General features: G+C 36.6%; 1 protein-coding gene across 1 annotated transcript in view; it reads left to right on the top strand.

The window, feature by feature from the left end:
• The window catches only part of LOC145669678 (beta-mannosidase-like), an 85,117-nt gene that overhangs the window by 4,350 nt on the left and 59,584 nt on the right, over window positions 1-21,183 (top strand). The window contains exon 2 of the mRNA XM_081737934.1: window positions 7,614-7,763. Within this exon, the coding sequence (XP_081594060.1) occupies window positions 7,614-7,763 (150 nt within the window). The remainder of the gene's footprint in view (window positions 1-7,613; window positions 7,764-21,183) is intronic.

The raw sequence follows: 21,183 nt of genomic DNA, 5'->3' as shown, positions 1-21,183 counted from the left end.
GGTCGAAAAAGTGTAAAAGATTTTTCAGGTCAGCCATCCTGTGTACGTTTTTTCTGGGTTTCCCTCATTCCACTAGGCAAACGCTGGGATGGTACCTAACATACAGGTCCCAAACTACTTTCTTTCTTTTCCAATCCTTTCTTCCTCCGTTTTCATCGGACAGTGTGATCGCCGAGGGACGTCATCCCTCATATGTGTGACGGGCTAACATTGACATACATGCCGAAAGCCTAGAAGTCTAATTTCTAATCCTAATTCGAAATCCTAACACGATAACACGGAAAGTGTATAAAGAAGATCAATGATGTCTTTGGAATGTCGTTTGGAATGGAACTTTTTGTGTTATCGTTCTCAGAAAGAAACACTATACCATTCGTTAAACAAAGATTGGCTAAAGCAACCGGTGGTGTAGTGGTAATGTGCCAGACTTTCAAATGGAAAATGTTGGTTCGATTCCCCATCAGGTACTATGATTTTTTCGCATAAAATAATGGCTGCAAACACAGATTCATCTTCTGAAGGAGAACTTACAAGGCATCACTTGTGATAGTATGAGTAAACAGTGTGTACGTTCTACATCATACAGTGCAATGATAATTATCTTTCATATTTATATTCGTCCCGTCCCTCTCTTTCTTCATGTTTCCTTATCCTGTCTTTGCGTCTTTCACTTCTCCACCTCTCTCCCTCAAATACACACACACGCACTTTATGTTCCAAAGTTAAAACGGAGCAAGAGCCCGATATACCTGGTCTGGAGAATCTAATTAACTGTTAACTTCGGCGTCGTGTTTTTCGTGCTCTGGGGATAATATCTCCAGTCCTGATCATCTCTGTCAGAAATACTGTTGAAACGCAAGGCAATAAGTAAAATCTCCTTTTTTATCCTCTGAGTTACCGAGTCTCAGTCGAATTACCGGGTCACTACGGATTTGAATCCTCGACCCAGTGGTGTCTATAACCTAACCAACATCATCCGACTGACACGATGATCCGTTTGAGCTTTTGACGTGTTTATTTTATCTGTGCAAATTACGTTATATCCGGAAGAGACGATACAGTTTGGACTTTTAATATAGGGTATTTCTGAAAGAAATCTAGCAGTGAAATAGCACTCTTCAATTTTCTGTTCTTTCTTTCTTTCTCTTTTCTTTTCGTTCGTTTTTTTGTTCAGTTTGCATTAGTAGTCTGATATGGAGGATATGACCAACGCTATCTACTGGGTATATTAGAATGTACTTTGGGTCAGTACGTCCAATGAACACTACCGAATTTGCAATCGAACCATGCGAAAACAAAGCATGTGTGTTAAACTTTTGACATTATCCTAGATGTGTCTCGGAAATGTACAGTTTTACTTGAAATTGAGTACGCTATTCATTAAGACAGTGACATAATGAATGTTTAAAGCATCCTCTATATATTCGAATAGTTCTGAAAAAAATATGTAGAAACGAATATTATTTCTATATTACTGTTGGATTTCTTGAAACGGAACTTCATAATGTTAGGTTCTTTTTTTTTTACTACGTTTGAATTTCACAGTTTTATCTGTTCTTCCTTTTCTTTTTCTTCTTCTCTCCTCTTCTCTCTCTGTGTCTCATTTCTGAATCTCTGTGAAATAGACATTCATTGGTTTCAAGTTTTTATTGTGTTTCAGTTTCTCCCTATATCAACCTATGAATCTTGTTTCGTTTCGGTTTTGTTATTTCATTTTATCGACACTAATACATGTGTAGGTTGAAATTAGAATTTAGGTCATGTTGTTAGCTAATTTTAGTATGATAGAGAAGAAAGGAGAGAGAGGGGGTCTCTTTACCTGACACGATTATGGGATAAGAAGGTGTATATTGGGTGGCCTAACTGCACGGCGTAAGCTGTCGCAATTTTTTTGATGCGGAGTGTACCAAGGTGTCAGACTGCATTTCTGACAACATAACAAAATATACTTGTCCTCGATTAAGGAAAAAAGTTGTTCATAAATTTTTTGATAATTGTGGAAGATCAAAATTTATTGATATTTCAAGCAAAAATTGAAAAAAAAGTAACACGACGTGGAGAGTTTCGTTTTCATATTATTATTATTATTATTATTATTATTATTATTATTATTATTATTATTATTATTATTATTAGTAGTAGTAGTAGTAGTAGTAGTAGTAGTAGTAGATGGGAAATCAAGATACAAAATGGAATTTTTTGAGTCTAAAGATGAGATTTTATAACGTTTCAGGTTGGCATCACTGGCGAGAATGATTTCTATAAAGATGAGGAATGCAACATGTTACAAGGCCCCAAGATGGTTTAATCGTAACAGTCCTGGATTTACGTCATTTATGCCCTTTGACATTGTTCAAAACTCGAAATGTCCCAGTTTGGACCAAAACAGAAGTTAATATAATTTGTGTGACACTTAAAAAATAATACTTTTACGTATTAATAATCGGAACTCAACTGCAAGGAATAATCTACTATCACTTTTGTTGATTGTTGATTTATGATTTAATTATGATCCTGCGGTAGAAACCAAGTGCAAAACTATCCTGTAAATTTTCATAGCGTGTGCCAGTTTATTAGTCTAAAAATATGGGGGCCCAGTTGAAAAACGAGCTTCTGTTTTTTTTAATGACTTGACTGATAGTACTTGCTTTTTGTGATAAATTATTAAAAAAAAATATCATAACATTGGGGATCACAAACGGAACATCGACTCTCAATGCAAGCAAAATCGACTTTCGATATCTATATACTAAAGGGAAAGGGATAGCCTCTTTCTGGTCTGCAAAAACTTAAGAACCTAGAAGGAACTTTGGTCAGTAACTAAAACTGATCAACTTCTACTATGTTTCCTCGAAAACCAATAGGATTGAAAGATTGGTGTAGCTCCCCTAGTGACAACGTACTTCTTATCTTTAATGTTTAAAGTACATGCGAGGGACGAAGTTCAATGACAGTACAGAACTTAGATAAACTTAGATAAACTTAATAAGGTGTTTCAGCTTTCAAATTCGCGATCATACTTAACAACTTTCATTGAATATATTCAACCACGGTATCTCACTGTGCGCTGTTGTCATTTGGTTAGCGTTGGTAATTCCACTGCGATTCCATAGTGATTTGGCGACATTCCACCGTCGTTCGGTGCTTTAATAGATATAAGATATCTGATCTCACCTATTTATAAAGAAACTAACATTTTATGTGTTATTTCAATAATCATTTTTGAACATATTTTGTGAAAATAAAATTGTGTGTAATATATTTTTAATATTTATAAACGGAACCTAGTTTATCCTAAGTAATGCCATACAGAGTGGACCAAAAATAGCCTTACACTTAATAAGTATGCACTGTGCAGTACCATTATATATATTTGTTACAATCATATTTGTTCAAAATACTGTTCATTATATTTATTTAGCACTTCACTTACCTTTTAAAATACAGTTTTTTCTCTTAAATGCTCAATTGACCTCCTTCGGCATTGCAACGTGATTAAAATCTTTGCATAACACTATGACGCAGAGTATGATACAAAACCTTGTCTGCATCAATTTCAATAAATGTTTCTGATATGTGCTCTTTTAATTAATCCAAAGTCTTTTCTCGTTAACCTTGTTCACAGGCGCGGATCCAAGGGGAGATATAGGGGCTATAGTCCCCCCTTGACGCTCAGGTATACACGGAATAAAATGACCTTCAATCCCGCTTTACACGGGATAAAGCTGCAAACTATGGTTTAGCAACTCCCTTGATCATGTCCTGGATCCGCCACTGCTTGCTAATGGTATAAATAATAATAATAATAATAAATAAGTAAACGTGGTGGCCATTCGATGCGACCCTTTATTCTGAAATAACACTGTGGAAAGGCTTGATTAACGTAATTATATACCGCCAAAATACTTTACAATGGGGAGGTGCTCCACCTTGCTAAAATTACATCTATTCTCTTTTTAAGTTTTACGTCCCACGGTTATGCCGGTTAGGCTAAAGGAGACAGTGATGATGAGAGATGAGTGAAATGGTGGAATGAAGAAAGTGGGAGGAAACGGAAGAACCCCGAGAAAACCCACGAGTACGGTGTTTGTCCAGCACAAAGCCCACATAGCGCGAGCTGGGATCGAACCAGGGACCCCAAGCACCAGAGGTGAACGCTCTACCACTGAACCACCGCGCCCCCTGCTAAAATTACAGTTTGCCGAAACTAGCTCTGCTGTTGAGTTGCTGTGCATAATGCACCTAGACTGTGATACCGGGCTCCTTCAATTGAGAAATGATGGTAATATGAGGATTATTATCAGCATAGAACTTACTTATGCTTACTCACGTGACATAACAACTTGAAGCAAGTCTCATTTGACAAGATGGCCTTATTTAGAAGGTCTGCCTCCAAACCGATTTGGACAAGACAACAAACATTTAAACCAAGGAATAGCTTAATAATCATTTCTAAAACGCGGATAAGGGATGTAGAATACTGATTTGGAAACGTTAAGAAATCTGTACTCTGATTACTGTAATCTGATTTCTGTAATTTACACAGAGGTAAATACAAATAATGGAACTTCTTAGTTGTGAGTACTTTACAAAAGAATAATAACTATATAGATAATACTCGAAATCAGATTAGATTATTTGGCATTGAATCTATTTGTAACATTGTTCAGACAGACCTCCCATTCTATCTTGAATACAATAATTACGCAATAAATATCATTATGGTTTGATAGTGCATTGAAGATATCAAAGTATTCTTACAAGGAACCCTAGGTATCTATCAGAGCCCGATTTTCATGAAACTTTGTATATAGAGAGAGTACCTCGGGAAACTAGCACAGCCAAAATTGTAGCTGCAGAGTCCAAGACGTTGGGACACTAGGGCCCGAGAAAGATCAAAAGTGGAACGTCAGTACATTAAGGACATGGTGAGAAAATGCACGTTTTTCTTTAAAACTAATCATTGTAGCGACACGAAATGAGCATACATGGATACGAGATGGTCGATATGGTCAGTTAAAAGTTATGAAAAGAATATCCGCCATCTTGAAAGAGGCCATGTTGAAACTGGTGCGATTGGTGTAAATGAGAAGAGGTTCATTCGATGCATTAATTTGAATGTAAATAGCAACAAAAAGCTGTTGGTGAAGTCTGTTGTGGGATTACATTATTCATGTGCTTCTAGTAGAGTAGTTTAGGTACAAGATGAGTAAAGTGTATATCATGACACTCGAGCAGATGCAGAGTATGGAGCGCTATAGGTGGACCAATATGACGTTCTGATTTCTGTTCGAATTAATTTAAGTCTAATAAAAAGTTAAAAGTTAATGTCAACCATGACATTATTATGAAGATTGAACCCATTATATCAGCATATTCACAACAATTACATGTTGACTGTGACACAAATGTTGTAGGGCTAAAATTATATTTCGCTCGGTTTTCTAGTTCCACTGATCCCACTCATAGCGCTCCATAATCTGCATCTGCTCGAGTGTCATGAGATACACTTTGCTCATCTTGTATAGTTTTCTTGTTTTTATGTATGTGTTTTTATGATAAACAGTGTGAGGGTAAGGCGGGGGAGGGGGTATGTAAGGGAGCATATTCGTGTGTAGGGATATTTATGTGTGTATATACATATGCATTAATGTAGCAATTATAATTTTTATGGATTTGACGTCAATGGTAGTACGTATATCTTGTATACATTTGAGTTGGTTGAGTGTAAGAAAAGGCAAACATAGCCTTAACTCTGCCGTTAAATAAATAAATAAATAAACCACTCTACCAGAAGCACATGAATAATGTAATCCCACAACAGACTTCACCAACAGCTTTTTGTGGCTATTTAGTTCAAATTAATGCATCGCATGAACTTCTTCTCATTTACACCAATCTCACCAGTTTCAACATGGCCTCTTTCAAGATGGCGGATATTCTTTTCGTAACTTTCAACTGACCATATCGACCATCTCGTATCCATGTATGCTCATTTCGTGTCGCTACAATGATTAGTTTTAAAGAAAAACGTGCATTTTCTCACCATGTCCTTGATGTACTGACATTCCACTTTTGATCTTTCTCGGGCCCTAGTGTCCCAACGTCTTGGACTCTGCAGCTACAATTTTGGCTGTGCTAGTTTCCCGAGGTACTCTCTTTATATACAAAGTTTCGCGAAAATCGGGCTCTGATAGATACCTAGGGTTCCTTGTTAGATCATCCATTGTCTCTATCACAGAAGACAGAAAAATTTATTTGTCTTCTGACAGAAAATAGTAAATATATTTACCTGCATCTGATTTTGCAGCCCAAGAAGAGCATTCACCCAACCTTTAACTCAATTATATGTGGTCAGCACATCAACTTCAATCACTGTCATTTTCGGCTTTCAAGAGAAAGATTCTCTGCCTTGAAATACTACTACTACTACTACTACTACTACTACTACTACTACTACTACTACTACTACTACTACTACTACTACTACTACTACTAATAATAATAATAATAATAATAATTATTATTATTATTATTATTAATTATTCTGCCTTTTGGGAGGTCCTGAGACTAATTGCGTAGTTTTATCAATTTTAGATTTAGGCCTGGGAATGTTTCTTCCATGTTTCTCTATCTTCAGCTTCCTCTTTTAACTCCCAATATTTTCTTCTGTTTCTCAAATCGTCGATCAGTTGTGTTCTTTCTATTCCTCGCTTTCCTTCCTTCTTTCCTTCTATAGCGGTATGAAGAAGACAATTCCTTCGCATGATATGTCCAATCCAATTGGGCTTCCTACGAAGGATACTGGCTAGAAGCGTCCTCTTCTCTCCTATCCGTTTTAAAACATCTTCGTTTGTTGCTCTCTCTGTCAATTTTACCTTCTCCATCTTCAACCAACATCACATTTCGAAGCTCTCTAAATATTTCCCTGAACCATACAGTCCAATGCCCCATATATAGCACTTGACCAACTTCCTCCTTCGTTCAATATTAAGCCTTCTATTTAAGAGTGATCTTTTTTTGTTGAATGCTTCTTTGGCTATGGCAATTTTTGACTTGATACGTTCCATGTATATATCTTTTCTCTACCAATAGAAAAAAATACATATTAGCTTTTATTAAGCTAATTGAAGTTTATGAAGAATATTTTGTAATTTGAGCTGTCTGAAACCAGACCGAACTACAGCTAATTTTCTTCGTGCTGTGGGAAATTGGATCTTATGGAAACAGTGCTGTTCTTGGGAAATTGGCTGCACACGACTGTTGCGTCCACTTTTACACTTAGTTTGTTGTGTGGCATAAGGTTCGGGGTGAAATACGCGAAACTCAAATGATTTCATGTTTAAACTCTTAAGTCGGCGACGATATAGTTAGTGCACTCTGGTTCAAGACAGCTCAAATCATAATATCATAGTATCATTGAGTATAATTAGTAGTATTATTTGTTTTCTAATGGGAAACAGCACCAACTGATTAGCCACGTATTTTTTTTTTTTTTACTAAACATCAGCCTCCCTGAATAGCATTATTACCCCTTTTAAAAAATAAACAAAACTTTTACTCCGAATTGATTAGTGATTAATAAAAAATAAAATATATTTTATTCTTTATAGATTACAACATAACTGGCAATGTTCCTGGAGGAATCTACACTGATTTGGAGAATGCTGGAATTCTGGAAACTCCCTTGTACTACAGATTTAATGATCAAGAGTACAAATGGGTAGGAAGAACCAATTGGACTTACTCTAGAAGTTTCGAAGGTAAAGACTACCCTTTTCTTGCTTGGTGAGATTCTCTATTTTCAGAGCTATAATTTAAGAATAAAGTACCCATTCCCAATTCTAATCATAATCAATAACAGAGTAAACGCTTCATACTCTTGGGGGACCTAAGAAAAAGACTGAATGCAGGTAATATATATATATATAAACGTTTCACTTCTTGGGGCTCCAAAGAAATTTAAAGGAAAAATGTACTCGTATGTGAATTAAAATATGAATAAAATAAAAGTTTCACTCTTTTTAATAACCTAAGAGAAATTTATAGGAAAAAGCTGAGTGTAGATTAAAATATATATATAAAAAAAAAGTCAAAGTATATTGTGTTGTTTACATTCTACGGTCTTATGATGCAAGTAATGGGGATCCGTCTGCTAACCTGCTTCCTAAAATATCACTGTTTATTTATTCCTTTTTTTTTTATTTATTCATATATCAGTTCAATAGAAGGGTAGAAAGAAGGGATCAACGTACATAATGCTTTATTAGGGTACTAGCATTCTTTGCTAGCTAAAAGCTCTTTAGTGCAGACGCTATAGTCGCTGATTCACTTGTTTTATTTTTTTATTTTTTTATTTTTTTTATTTTTATTTTTTTTTGTCCTTTACAAGTCGAATTTTCTATGTTTATCAGACACTATGCATCGAAGAAAGACTTTTATAATGGAAAAGAATTCTGAAGTCACCACCATTCTCTGAACAGGACACAGCATGCTGGACTCACTCACTCTCCTCCTCGTTAGGGCGGTGGCACAGGAACATTACAAGAGTCATAAGTTCGTAACAATTCGCATGCCATTCGTATACTTTTACCGCACACAGTCTTCCTATTCTTCACCACATGCTTTGAAACCAGAAACCGGTTCCGGTTCTCCTTCCCAACAACGGGAGAGGGAGTGGGAAAACAAATTACTTTGAAATAGATGTTGTTTCAGAAATCCGCATGTGTTATTGATCAACACTCGACCGTGTTGGTGCAAAGATGTCAAGATTGCAACGCTTAACTTTTCACTCCTAAGACATTTTGAAAAACTTTTCAAAAACGCCACAGAGTGCGCGGTCAGTCCGCGATGGCATTGCCCTCTTTAGAGAGCGCCACAAAGTTCGTGTTCCTGGAAAAACTTTAATGGTATATATATTTTTTTTTTCAGTATGCTTTGCCGCCAAATACAAAGAAAATGAAAGAACACGATTAGACTAGTACGCCACTGAAAATTTATCACAGAAGTTGATCAACCCTGCGTTACTCGCGCACATTCTCACAGTACGGACAAAGTTTTTTTTTTTATTACATCGATATAAGTTGGCAACACGTGCGGCCAGTCCGTATAGCGTCCGTTTCTTTCCTTCCCAGCCCAGAGCAGCGAAGACAAACCTTCCTCGTGAACTGCAAGTGAGGGTTCGAAGAGCTGAGCTGCTGGGGTTCCATATCATCAGCAACCTACAACTGTCTAAGGTAATGCTGGAAGATGTTCGTTTTGTTCCTGGAAACAGAAAAAAGAGAACAGATTTACAAGTGTCAGATGCAAGAGATACATCTGTGGAGAGCATACTGGCCAAAAAGCAATGTTTTTTGATAAGTTATTTCCAGTAAAAAGTTTTTTTGTAATTAGATATTTAGTTATAAATTTCAGTAAACATTTTTTAAGTATGCCTATTATTGTAGGCATATAATTACCTAAAAAAAAATATAATCGCCACAACATTTGGTTTTCATTATAACCCAATTTTAGCAATAAAAAGAAAACACTGTCTCAAAGTTCGTGTGCGGGCATTAGTGCAACTTTTTTTTTAGTGCGGGTAACGCAGGGTTAATTTTATAGGGTGGACTATTAACATTGAAATATCTTTGTATCCTTTAGAAACTAATACAGTAGATAAAACAAGCTAGAATATTGTACAATCGAAATATCGATAGAGAAAATAATTTCATGTACTCTACAACAGATTAACAGTGTTGCCAATCAAACATTAAATTTATCTTTTTCAAATAGTTATAACCCATTTCAATACTACGCATTAAATAAAAAGTTAAAATCACATTTATTAATCAGTGTTACACACTAAGGCCCGTTACACAGTCACGCGGAGCTCCGCGCGCGGAGTCCCGCGTGGCAAGATTGTTCTATTGATTCTTATGGGTGCATACATAGTCACGCGGAGGCCTCCGCGTGGCCCTATCCGCGCTCCGCGAGGTAGATAAGGCCATTGAGCAAATGGGTGCTTACATAGTCAAGCGGAACTCTGCGCGCGGAGCAGCCACTTCTCTTTAAAATCTAAAAAGAAACGTGCATGGTAGCAAAAGCAAAATGAAAATTGATCCAGATTTCTTTTCTTATTTTTGATAGTGAGTTGCTAAATAATATTTTATACTGTTCTATAATACTATTTTCATATTTTTATAGCGTTATTTTTTACTTTAGCTATAATGTCTTCGTTTAATTGGAACTTTCAATATTAATGCCTTTGCTTAATTGGAACTGTACATGTGGTGCCTCTAATGTACCATTGTTAACATCACGTGACTATTGTAATTTTTCGTCTTTCTTTCAACAAATTTCAAATTTCAGTTTCAGTTTCAATTATCACTGAGGTTAACTTAACACCATGTTAATGTGATCCCTCTTGTGAGGAACACAAAAAGCGTGACATTCGTGAACAGGCATGGAACGAGATATGTAAAAGATTTTTTTTTTGTAAAAATGAAGATATAGACAATGAAAAAAAAAGATAAATTGAGGCAAATAATTTATCTCTATTATTAAATAGTTGTCATTCGTTATTTTCATTTGTTAAAAAACAGTATCTGTTAAGTTTTTAACACTGTTTTTTTTAAAAAACAGTTTCTTTTCTTTAAAGAAAAGTGCTGTATTTTAAGAGCATGCATATGGATCCTACTTAAACTGCATTTTTATAATTTCGATGGAATTTTTTCAATTAGGTCATCGAACGACTGAATTGACGTACGGAAATTATTGAAGTACTTCTCGTCTTCTCACAAATCTATATACACAGACACAAAAGCTCCCTTCAGACTTCTTTGAGAAACTAAGGGATGAATCTTGAGACATTTATTTTTTTGTGTTCTTCGTTTTCTCTTCTTACAGAAATATTAAGATGCCACTATTATCGTTTCGATCTTTTCATGTTGACTCGCAACACTGACTGAGAAGAATCCTGTACATAATCAGGTGACACGTAGCGCGTAGCTACGGATGACTGTGTAAGCACACACGCGTAGTGCGGAGGGCGGAAGACGGAGCGCGGAGCTCCGCTTGACTGTGTAACGGGCCTAAGAACGCTACAATATCCCAAATATTTCAATATTGAAGAACCCTACAGCAGATTTCGTTCATTTTTACACGGCGCTCATTATCGAGCAATTTTACACGATCCTGTCTATCGGATTAATCATTCTGCAGGTGTCGTGCATTTTCACACGGTCCACCTATCAATCATGTGATTCATCACATTAAACACGTTTACACTCCAGTATTTTCGGAAATTGATATAGTTTTTCCAGGTCGTGTTTCAGGGTATTCTGCGGGTAAGTTGTTCAAAAGTTGTATTTTCGAAAATTAATGTATTTCAACAATAAAGCCATTCTCAACAGTAAAGAATAAAATAAACACTTTGTTAGTCAAATTGGAGCCCATTATTTAAAAATTAGGAAGATGAATTAAATAAACTTTTGATTTGTGACTGTTCCTGTTCTTGCTTAGTTCACTCTGCAGATGCGTAGCAATAATCCTATGTTTTAGTTACGTGGGGTTTGAAACCAGTAATGAGGGACAGCGAGCATTTTTTTTTCTTGACGGAAAGTTTAAGAGATGCAATTGTACACCATATATGCAAGTATAGTAAGTGCACATGATAATATATTTGTTATACCAGTCTTGTATGCACTGCTGCCAGATAAAACAGAACGAAGATATACAAGCAACTGTTTACATTTCTTAAAATGTGATCTAGGCAGAACGAACCTCGAGTGCTGAAAGTGGATTTTGATCTTCCTGAAATCAATGCATTGCGTCCAGTGTTTCCTAATTTACAGGTTTCCGGCTGCCATTACCACTTCAATCAGAGCATCTGGCGGAAGGTTCAGAGTATAGGTCGCGTCCATAATGAAGACGTACGGCGTCATGTTCGTATGTGTAATGCATTAGCATTAATACAATCAAGTAGGATCAATGAAGGTTCGCTAATCGTCATGGAGGGCTGAACATCTGGCCAGAAAATAGAAGAGTTCAAAGATTATTTCATTGAATTGGACAATCCAAACGTTTCAAGAGAAATATGGAACTACAATGGTCAAAGGCACAGAACAAACAACGCAGTGGAGGGCTGACTAAACTGGTAAGTTAAACTGCAGCATATCTAAGAGTCACCACCACGTATCTCGAAGCTTACAAGTGTGCAGTGTTGCCAACAAGTTGATACAAAAAGTCGCTAAATAGGAGATGAAATGACTGCAATAATTATAAATAAATAAGATACGTGATCAATACAAGCCATAGTACTATATACGCTAAAAGAACGTATATGAAAGACTCATATATAACTAACAATAATTTCACTTTTATATGTTTTAACTTTATGACCAATTCTGCTTCAACGAAATCAGAAATGAGTTTAGAAAAACGAACAAAAAGTCTAGAAATCTGAAGGTATAGAAAAAAAATCTTACTTCACTTCTACTCACGCTTCTACAGATAATCTGTTTGCTATCGTTAATATATTATTTGTGCCTCTAAACGGAAGCTCTGTAAACTGAAAGACATTAAAATCTTGAGTTGGTCCCCATTATAAGGTAAGAGATAACAGCGATCAAAGCGGGAATATAGAGATAAATGTTATGTTTATGTACTTTCCCAGCTCGTCAACACCTGCACTCATTCAAATAAGCAAAAGGAAAATAAATATATATCTGAAGTCATTCGAGCTAATAGTACTTATTTTATGATAAGTTGTTCGCAGGACAAGTCGTTAGGTTTGTAAGTAAGTGGCCAAATTGTCATTCCAAATTCACCAAAAAAGTCGCTAATGGAAAAATTATTTTTTGTCACTATCCTGGAATGCGAATCCCCTAGATTTAGCGACTTTTCCCCAAATTGGCAACACTGCAAGTGTGCTAAAAGCAGATGCGACGTCTAGTTTTCATTCTTTTGAGAGCAGGGTTGCAATCCGGAGAAGCGTAGAAAATCAACTTACATCCGTCTTGACGAACAACTGCAATTAGTCCTAGAGAAGCTCGGAAATGGTGGAGACCGTAAAAATGCTTGAGAAATTTGAGCTATCTCCAAAACTGGATTAATGAGCTATGTATTGTATAAAATTGATTGACGGTGTATATGAAGGTTCCACCTTAACAATATGCTGTTCGCTCAGAAGATAACGAGATGACAATGTTATTCTTAGAACCGTCTTGGAGAATGGTGCCAATGTATATTTCACAAATCACAACGTTTTTGTATGCCTGTAGCGGCACATTTTTCTTTGATTTTTGAAGTCCCTCACTGAATTCTCTGACGTGCTGGTTATTTTATTCTTTGTTTATTTTAATTTGTGATTGTTCTATCTTCTATTGCTAATTATTTTAATTTTTGATTATTCTTTTCCTGATTTTATTTATTTTCATTTGCTACTTTGCTTGCCTTCAATTATTTCAATTTGCCATAGTTTTAGTTATTACTTTTCTCTTATTTGTTTCAATTTCCCATCGTTTATGTTATAATTTTTCTCTTCTTTCTTTACTATTACTTTTGTTTGTTCATTTTTTGTACTGTATCTTGTTCTTAGTTATTTTAATTTCCGGTTATTTTCTTTATTATTCTTTTTTGTCAAAATGAAACATTTTCTAAACTCGCCTTTTCTAGTATTATTTCCAATTGTTCATATTTATTTTAACTTGAGTTTGCTCTTTTTCTATTCCCAAATTAGTTCACACTTGTTCTGTGTCCTCTCTCCCTAGAGTGTAAGCAGTTTCAGTATGAATCATGTGATTGACAGGTGGACCGTGTGAAAATGCACGACACCTGAATAATGATTAATCCGATAAACAAGACCGTGCGAAATTACTCGATAATGGGTGCCGTGTGAAATTGCGCACTGTGCGAAAATGCACGACACCTCACAGTCGTGAGCGGAGTTATGGGAGCATGGGAGGCATTTCCCGCCAACTTTTTGACAAAAAATAAAAATACCACCTGTAAGATGACCACCGACCAAAAGGTCTGCTCCCCACTGCCCCCAGCAGACAATTCCTGGCTCCGCCTATGCCTGCAACAGTAACAAGAAAAATGAAACTGACGGTACAATGCACATCCAATTACATTAGTGCCAGATGCTATGATAATAATATGATTTTTAATAATTAGGAACAAAGTTTCAATGAATTGAAAATTTAACTTTTTTCAAAAATTTTATTAAAAAAAAAATACTTAGGTAAATACAACTCATTCCACTTTGGAACTTCTTGTATAAAATAAAAGATGAATTCTGATCAAAGCATATACAGAACTATCTAGTAAATAATAGTGTTACAGTTTCGGCAAAGTATCTCTGCCTTCTTCAGACACATTATGAAATACAATTTCTAAGATTACAATTTATATACCTCAGAAAATGAGAGGTCATTTGTAGAAACCTATAGGATCCATGTTTTCATTTTCAACCATTTTAATTGATTACATGTATACGTAACTTTTAATGATACAACTTTCACTTGAAAGCTAAAGTTTTAATTGACACACCTGTGTTATTTTAATGAACAACTTTCACTTTTGAGAACCTTAAACTTTTAATTAGCTATCTACTATTCAGTATATTTGTGTTACATCTTTCTTCTCTGCTCTATCCAATATTTTTCTCCATGCATCATGTATATTTAGTCCACTATTCCAGTTCATAAGTTCCTCGCTTCCCTCCTTTTGTATCCATTCCAGCTCCAGCACACGTAATCCATTAAAAATTGTTAAGAATGGAAGGACGGATCTTATAGCCTCCTAGATATGACCTCCTCTCATTTTTTATGATATATATATATAAGCTTTAGTCTTAGGAATTGTATTTCATGTGTCTGATGAAGGCAAAGATACTTTGCAGAAACTGTAATGCTATTATTTATTAGCTGTACTGTTATTTGATAAATGAATTTATCTTTTATTTTATACTTAGATAAATATCTCTTCCAATAACGTAGATGTTCTCCGTATAGGCGTAAAAATTATACTGCTGCTTGCAGTACAACTACAGCCGTCTCCAGCAGGGGTTAAGGGAGGGGGCAGTTGCCCTACTTTTGGGTTTTCGGATGGTGTCCAATTCTTGGAAATACATGCCATAATATACTAGTTTGCTCTCACATATTATACTACATAATATATTGTAGTACACCAAATTTAAAAAAAAAAAAAAAAAAAAAACAGAAATTTTTGCCAAAAGATGTAGACAATTCAAGCCTGGCTTGAGCACAAAATACCAACTGTCTAAATTGAATTAATTAAGTTAGGACTATTTGCAAAATCTAATCCGGTTTATTGAAATAAGCCCAAACTTATTTTATTCTATTAGACATACACGTGGAACTTCCAGACAAGGAAATGTGAAAGGCATACGGATTGCATTCCGCAGTTTTATACAGGGTATTTCAAAAATGTGTCAAAATATTTTGGAAACAGATTCCTCACTTCAAAATAAGAAAGAAAAGTTCAATAACCAACTGATTCATACTAGCTTTGCTGTATTGAATAACTTACACTAAAACACAAATTGCTGAGCAAAGCAACGTTTTTTTATAAAATAATAAATGTGTGACAGTTTCGCCAACTAACTGAACATATTGGCTTCATCAGACACTGTCATATTGGCGACAGTTTCGCCAACTAACTGAACATATTGGCTTCATCAGACACTGTCATATTGGCGACAGTTTCGCCAACTAACTGAACATATTGGCTTCATCAGACACTGTCATATTGGCGATAGTTTGGCCAATTAGCTGAACATATTGGCTTCATCAGACACTGTCATATTGGCGATAGTTTCGCCAACTAACTGAACATATTGGCTTCATCAGACAGTGTCATATTGGCGATAGTTTCGCCAACTAACTGAACATATTGGCTTCATCAGACACTGTCATATTGGCGACAGTTTCGCCAACTAACTGAACATATTGGCTTCATCAGACACTGTCATATTGGCGATAGTTTGGCCAATTAGCTGAACATATTGGCTTCATCAGACACTGTCATATTGGCGATAGTTTCGCCAACTAACTGAACATATTGGCTTCATCAGACATCAGACACAATGTAGAGAGTATCTGATGAAGCCAATATGTTCAGTTAGTTGGCGAAACTGTCACACATTTATTATTTTATAAAAAAAAACGTTGCTTTGCTAAGCAATTTGTATTTTAGTGTAAGAAAAGTTTATATAAACCTGTATTAAAAAGTGGATAGTTTCGGAGTTATAGGGTGCTGAAAACGTGAAACAACTGAACTTTAAAAGTTCATAGCTTCAATACAATGGAACCTATCGTAGTCGGGTCAAGACGTCACTGAGAAACTGGTATATGAACTATCCAAATATCCATGTTTAAGAATGCTCCAGTACTGTCCCAGTCCAGTCCAATCCCGTTATTTTGAAGTGAGGATCTATTTCCAAAATATTGTGACAAATTTTTGTAACACCCTATATAAAAGGACCACTTTCGTTCACTCAACCCAGACTTCAAGTCTACACGACAGCTTTAGACTTGACATTCGTCTACGAGTTACGTAAGTCAAGATGAGGCGGAGCCTTCGAGGTTTTACTTTAACTATCTTAAGGTTCACAATGTAAGTCCCTTTTCATATTAACCTTTTCTTATAGTTTCAGATTCCTTGCTTCGTATCTCAAGCACAGCCTTTTTACACATTATAAGAGCAAGAAATGAAATTAAAACCTCTTTATTACTCAATTATCTGCTTCATTTTCTTTTCAGTTCATGTTTGTCTCTATCTTCCACAATATTCTATGAGAAATCAACCTAAGATTTAGATAGATTGAGAACTTAGAATGAAGTGTTCGATTCTCAGTTTATACTCCATTATTTAGTATTCTTTGCAGAATGACAAGTAGTAGTCAATAAAGATGTGCATAAATACTTGTTAATTATATGATGTATTATGGACACGCGTGCATCAAAGTGTAGGTGTATTTTTGATTGTGCTTGTGTGTCAGTTCTTTCCCCCCCTCGGAATCGGTCTTTTTCCCCCTTGAAATTGGTCTTTTGTCTCCCTCTGAAATCCTCCTTTGCCCCTCTTCTGCTGGTATCCCTGGCTACGGCAATTTGATATATCAACTCTCAAGTCAAACTGCTCCGGAAACATGGGTAGAGATTACTGTACAGCTGAAAATGACGTAATTGTGGGAAATTGTTGAAATGATTCTTGGTTTCCTTTCATGCTATAGCAGTTGTAATCACAACAAGTTTTTGTAATTACATAATTACGCAATTACAAGTTCTCCCTAACTTCTAGTAACGTAACTGATGCTAAGTATAAGGAATCAGCGCCGTAATATATATTTTTCTGGGAGGGGGGGGGGGGCAAGCATTAATGCGCGTATTTGAGCCCCCTAGAAAAAGTTGTTTTTCTAATTCTTGGGCCCTCTTTCCATCTTTCTCTTACTCTTTATCGGCCCCCGGAGCCTGTGGGCCTTCCCGCACAGCAAAGTTTGCGTGGCCGTTAATTACACCCTTAGGCCCGTTCCATACATGAAAAATTAATTAAGGGGACAATATTAACATATCTCAAAGGCATACGAGTAAATATTATTTCTAGAGCCGCTAATAGTAGACATTTTTTACTGAAATTGGACCACGACTTAGTTTTGTTTTATTTATCTTTTGTGTTCTGTTTTGTATATGTAATGTAATGAATCTGTTTGATGCTTCATTTATAATTTCATGTTCGTATCGTATATGGAGTAAGAAAATTTTGTCTTAAAATAGGCCCCCCTCGAACGGCTGGGAGCTTCCCTGTGGCAGTTGCCCCTTCTGCCCCCTACAAGTTACGGTCCTGTAAGGAATTGAAGTTTAGTGTACAGAAGACTAAATGTTGATTATGATATGAGTCAATTGCTGAATGTCCAATAGATAAAGTTAGAGTATTAATGTTAAGTGGATTTCCTTCTTAATTCATATAATAAACTACAAATTGAATATGTCATATGAAGTTCTACCGGTTAGCTACATTAATGTGTGTCATCCACATTGAACTATATGCATAGCATTCATATAAAAAAGAAAAAAAAAACTTCATAAATTTGATATACAGTTACCAGCCAAAATATTATAACCATCAACTAAAGTACTTGTTCAATGAAGTGATTGTGCTTACATGAAAGTCACAGGGAACAACAGATTCACACATCGGACGGTGACAGGGATTACACTGGTCGGCATGAAAATCCTCCCACGACGGTGAAAGGGTGTACCGGATAGATTTCGAGACGCTGATTACGAATATCTCATCGAGAAAGTTCCAGCACGTAAGTTTTTTTTTTTTTTGGCGGGGTGCGGTTTCCATAATTGGCAGAAAAATCGTACTTTTCGTATTTAATATGAATTTTCCGTGTTTGGAGTGTATAATTCTGAATTTTTATCTTAATCCAAGAACTGTTAATAGGCTATATCCCAGGAACATTTTTTTCTCTAGCTCACGACCCCCCGGAAACGTACCCTCTCCCCTTGGGTTGCAAACATTTATTGTCGTTCCACACTGCATACACTAAAACCTAGGCGTTATTGACGGAGAAAGGTTTCGTAATCAACTTGCGATCATTCGTCGGCTCCCTTGTGTCTAGACGACAGACAGATTGTTGAAAAAAGGCGCCAAGACATACAGCACGTTGTCGCGTGAAACAAATTTCAGTTTCGAGTTGATCTTCGTGTTAGAATGTGGTGTTATGTTGTGTCTGTGTATACCGTAGGTGAAAAATATTTCTGCGTGAAATATTGACGTTTGTGTTAAACGAACATGCCGAGAACTTGCAACAATTCGACATATTCATTCTGCTACATATGTGGGGAAGTGATTTTCAAGGGACAAAGTAGGCCATTGTCACCGTTCCTGAAGACAGCCTATACCACCTGTACTTCGGGTGTAAAATCGGCGACCAGGATCGCGTTTGGGCTCCGAAACAAAGTTGTAACTCGTGTGCGCGTACTCTCACAGGATGGTGAAATGTACACATAAATCGATGCCGTTCGCCGTACCTATGGTTTGGCTCGAGCCCCGTGATCATATTTCAGACTGTTACTTCTGCCTGACTAATATAAAAGGTTTCTCCAAAAAAAAAAAAAAAAAAAAAAAAAAAAAAAAAAAAAAATTAAATGCAGTATCCTAACTTGGATTCCGCGAGGAGACCTGTGAAACACCCTGTGCAGTGTTTCATCCGATGAAGAACCTGCTGCTTGTGAGGATGTTGCACAATCTTCGAGTACACAGTCAGATCCCAATTATGCTCCAGTGCCTGACACTAATGAACCACATGTGATAAGTCAGGAAGAGCTGAATGATCTGATCAGAGACTTAAACCTTCCCAAGTCTAAGTGCTAAACCAAGATGTGAATATATCGTTGTATAGGAAAAAAGAGGTGATCCTAGTTCCTAATTTTACAAAGGATGGTGATTTGGTGTGTTGCAGTGACATTCCATCGATTATGGGACAACTGAAGTTGAACTACAACACTGAAGATTGGAGGCTATTCGTAGATTCCTCAGGATAAGTCTCAAGGCAGTGTTACTACACAATGGCAATGAAAAGCCAGCCATCCCTATTGCTCATGCTGTACATATGAAAAAAAAAAAAAAACATACGAGAACATGCGAAACCTATTGCAGAAAATAAAGTACGAACAGTTCCAGTGGTCTGTATGCGCTGACCTTAAGGTTATTGCCATCCTCACCGGCTTACAAGGAAGTTACACAAAGCTCTGCTGCTTCTTGTGTCATTGGGATAGTCGAGCCAAAGATCAGTACACCATCACAAAATGGCCGCCAAGGAAGCAGCTGGTCCCAGGAGAGATGAACGTGGCTAATGAACGTCTTGTGGATCCGGAGAAAATATTCTTACCACTCCTTCATATCAAATTAGGGCTCATGAAGATCTTCGTCAAGGCCCTGAACCGGGATGGTGAAGCAATTAATCATCTCAGAAAACTATTCCCAGGACTCAGCAAGGCCAAGGTGAAAGAAGGTGTTTTTACGGGACCTCAAATCAGAGACGTTTTTAAGGATACTACATTTTCTTCTAAGCTTAATGAAGTGGAAAGTGAGGCTTGGGAGGCCTTTCGAGAAGTGTGCACTAACTTTCTAGGAAATCATATCACCTGATTACAAAGACTTTGTGCGCAGGTTAATCACTTCATTTCGTAACATGGGATGTAATATGTCCTTAAAGTTACATTTCCTGCATTGCCACCTGGACTTCTTCCCTGAAATGTGCAGCTTGGGGGAGGTCTCTGACGAACACGGGGAAAGGTTTCACCAGCAAATAGCTACCATGGAGAGGCGCTACAGTGGTAAATGGAGTGTGAATATGTTGGCAGACTTCTGTTGGAATGTGACACGCAAGACACCCTGTAGTAATTACAAGAGGAGTAGGAAAGCCAAGTGACACGTAAGTGTTAAACTTTAACTTTTTATGCAATTTTATCTGCATAATTTATATTGATATTTAAATTATAACGTGCAAATTATTATGGGTGGAGAATAGCATCTTTGGGCGGATATTGAACCCCCCCACCTCCCTGAAAACTGTTACATCCTGGAGAAAAACGGGTTACGGATTCGAACTCCGGAGCTCGAAACCTATAGGAATCACCTATTTTCATTCGTGGGAGCGAAAAAAAATCATTTTGCCGACCAGTATTATCACTCGATCAGTCAGCGTGGAACTTGTGCGTAGAGTGGAAAAGGATGTTGATATATCAGAGTTTGATAGCCAGATTGTAATGGCCAGACAGCTGAACGAGCATATTAAAAATACCGGGAATTGTAGAGTGTTCGCGAGGTAGCGTGGTTAGTGTCTTTTAAAAGTGGGAATAGGACAGTGAAATTAACACCAAACGATAAGGTGTGAGATGGCTATCTAATTAAAGATTTTGGACGTAATTGACGTCAAGGTTGTTACAATAGGATTGAGCGCAATTTGTGACTCAATTAACAGCTTTTTAACAGTGAACAAAGCACGACTGAGTCTGAGCATCAGTTCACCGTACACTATTAGATATGGGGCTCCGCAGGCAACATTCCACAACTGACATCGCATGACATTGTCGAATACGATGAAATGGGTACGTTCCCATCGTTATTGGACCGTCGAGCAATGGCACAATATTACATGGTTCGATG

Source organism: Thermobia domestica, chromosome 14, assembly GCF_964235325.1.
Source record: "Thermobia domestica chromosome 14, izTheDome1.hap1.1, whole genome shotgun sequence".
Classification (NCBI taxonomy): Eukaryota; Metazoa; Arthropoda; class Insecta; order Zygentoma; family Lepismatidae; genus Thermobia; species Thermobia domestica.
This window is presented reverse-complemented; position numbering and strand designations above follow the sequence as displayed.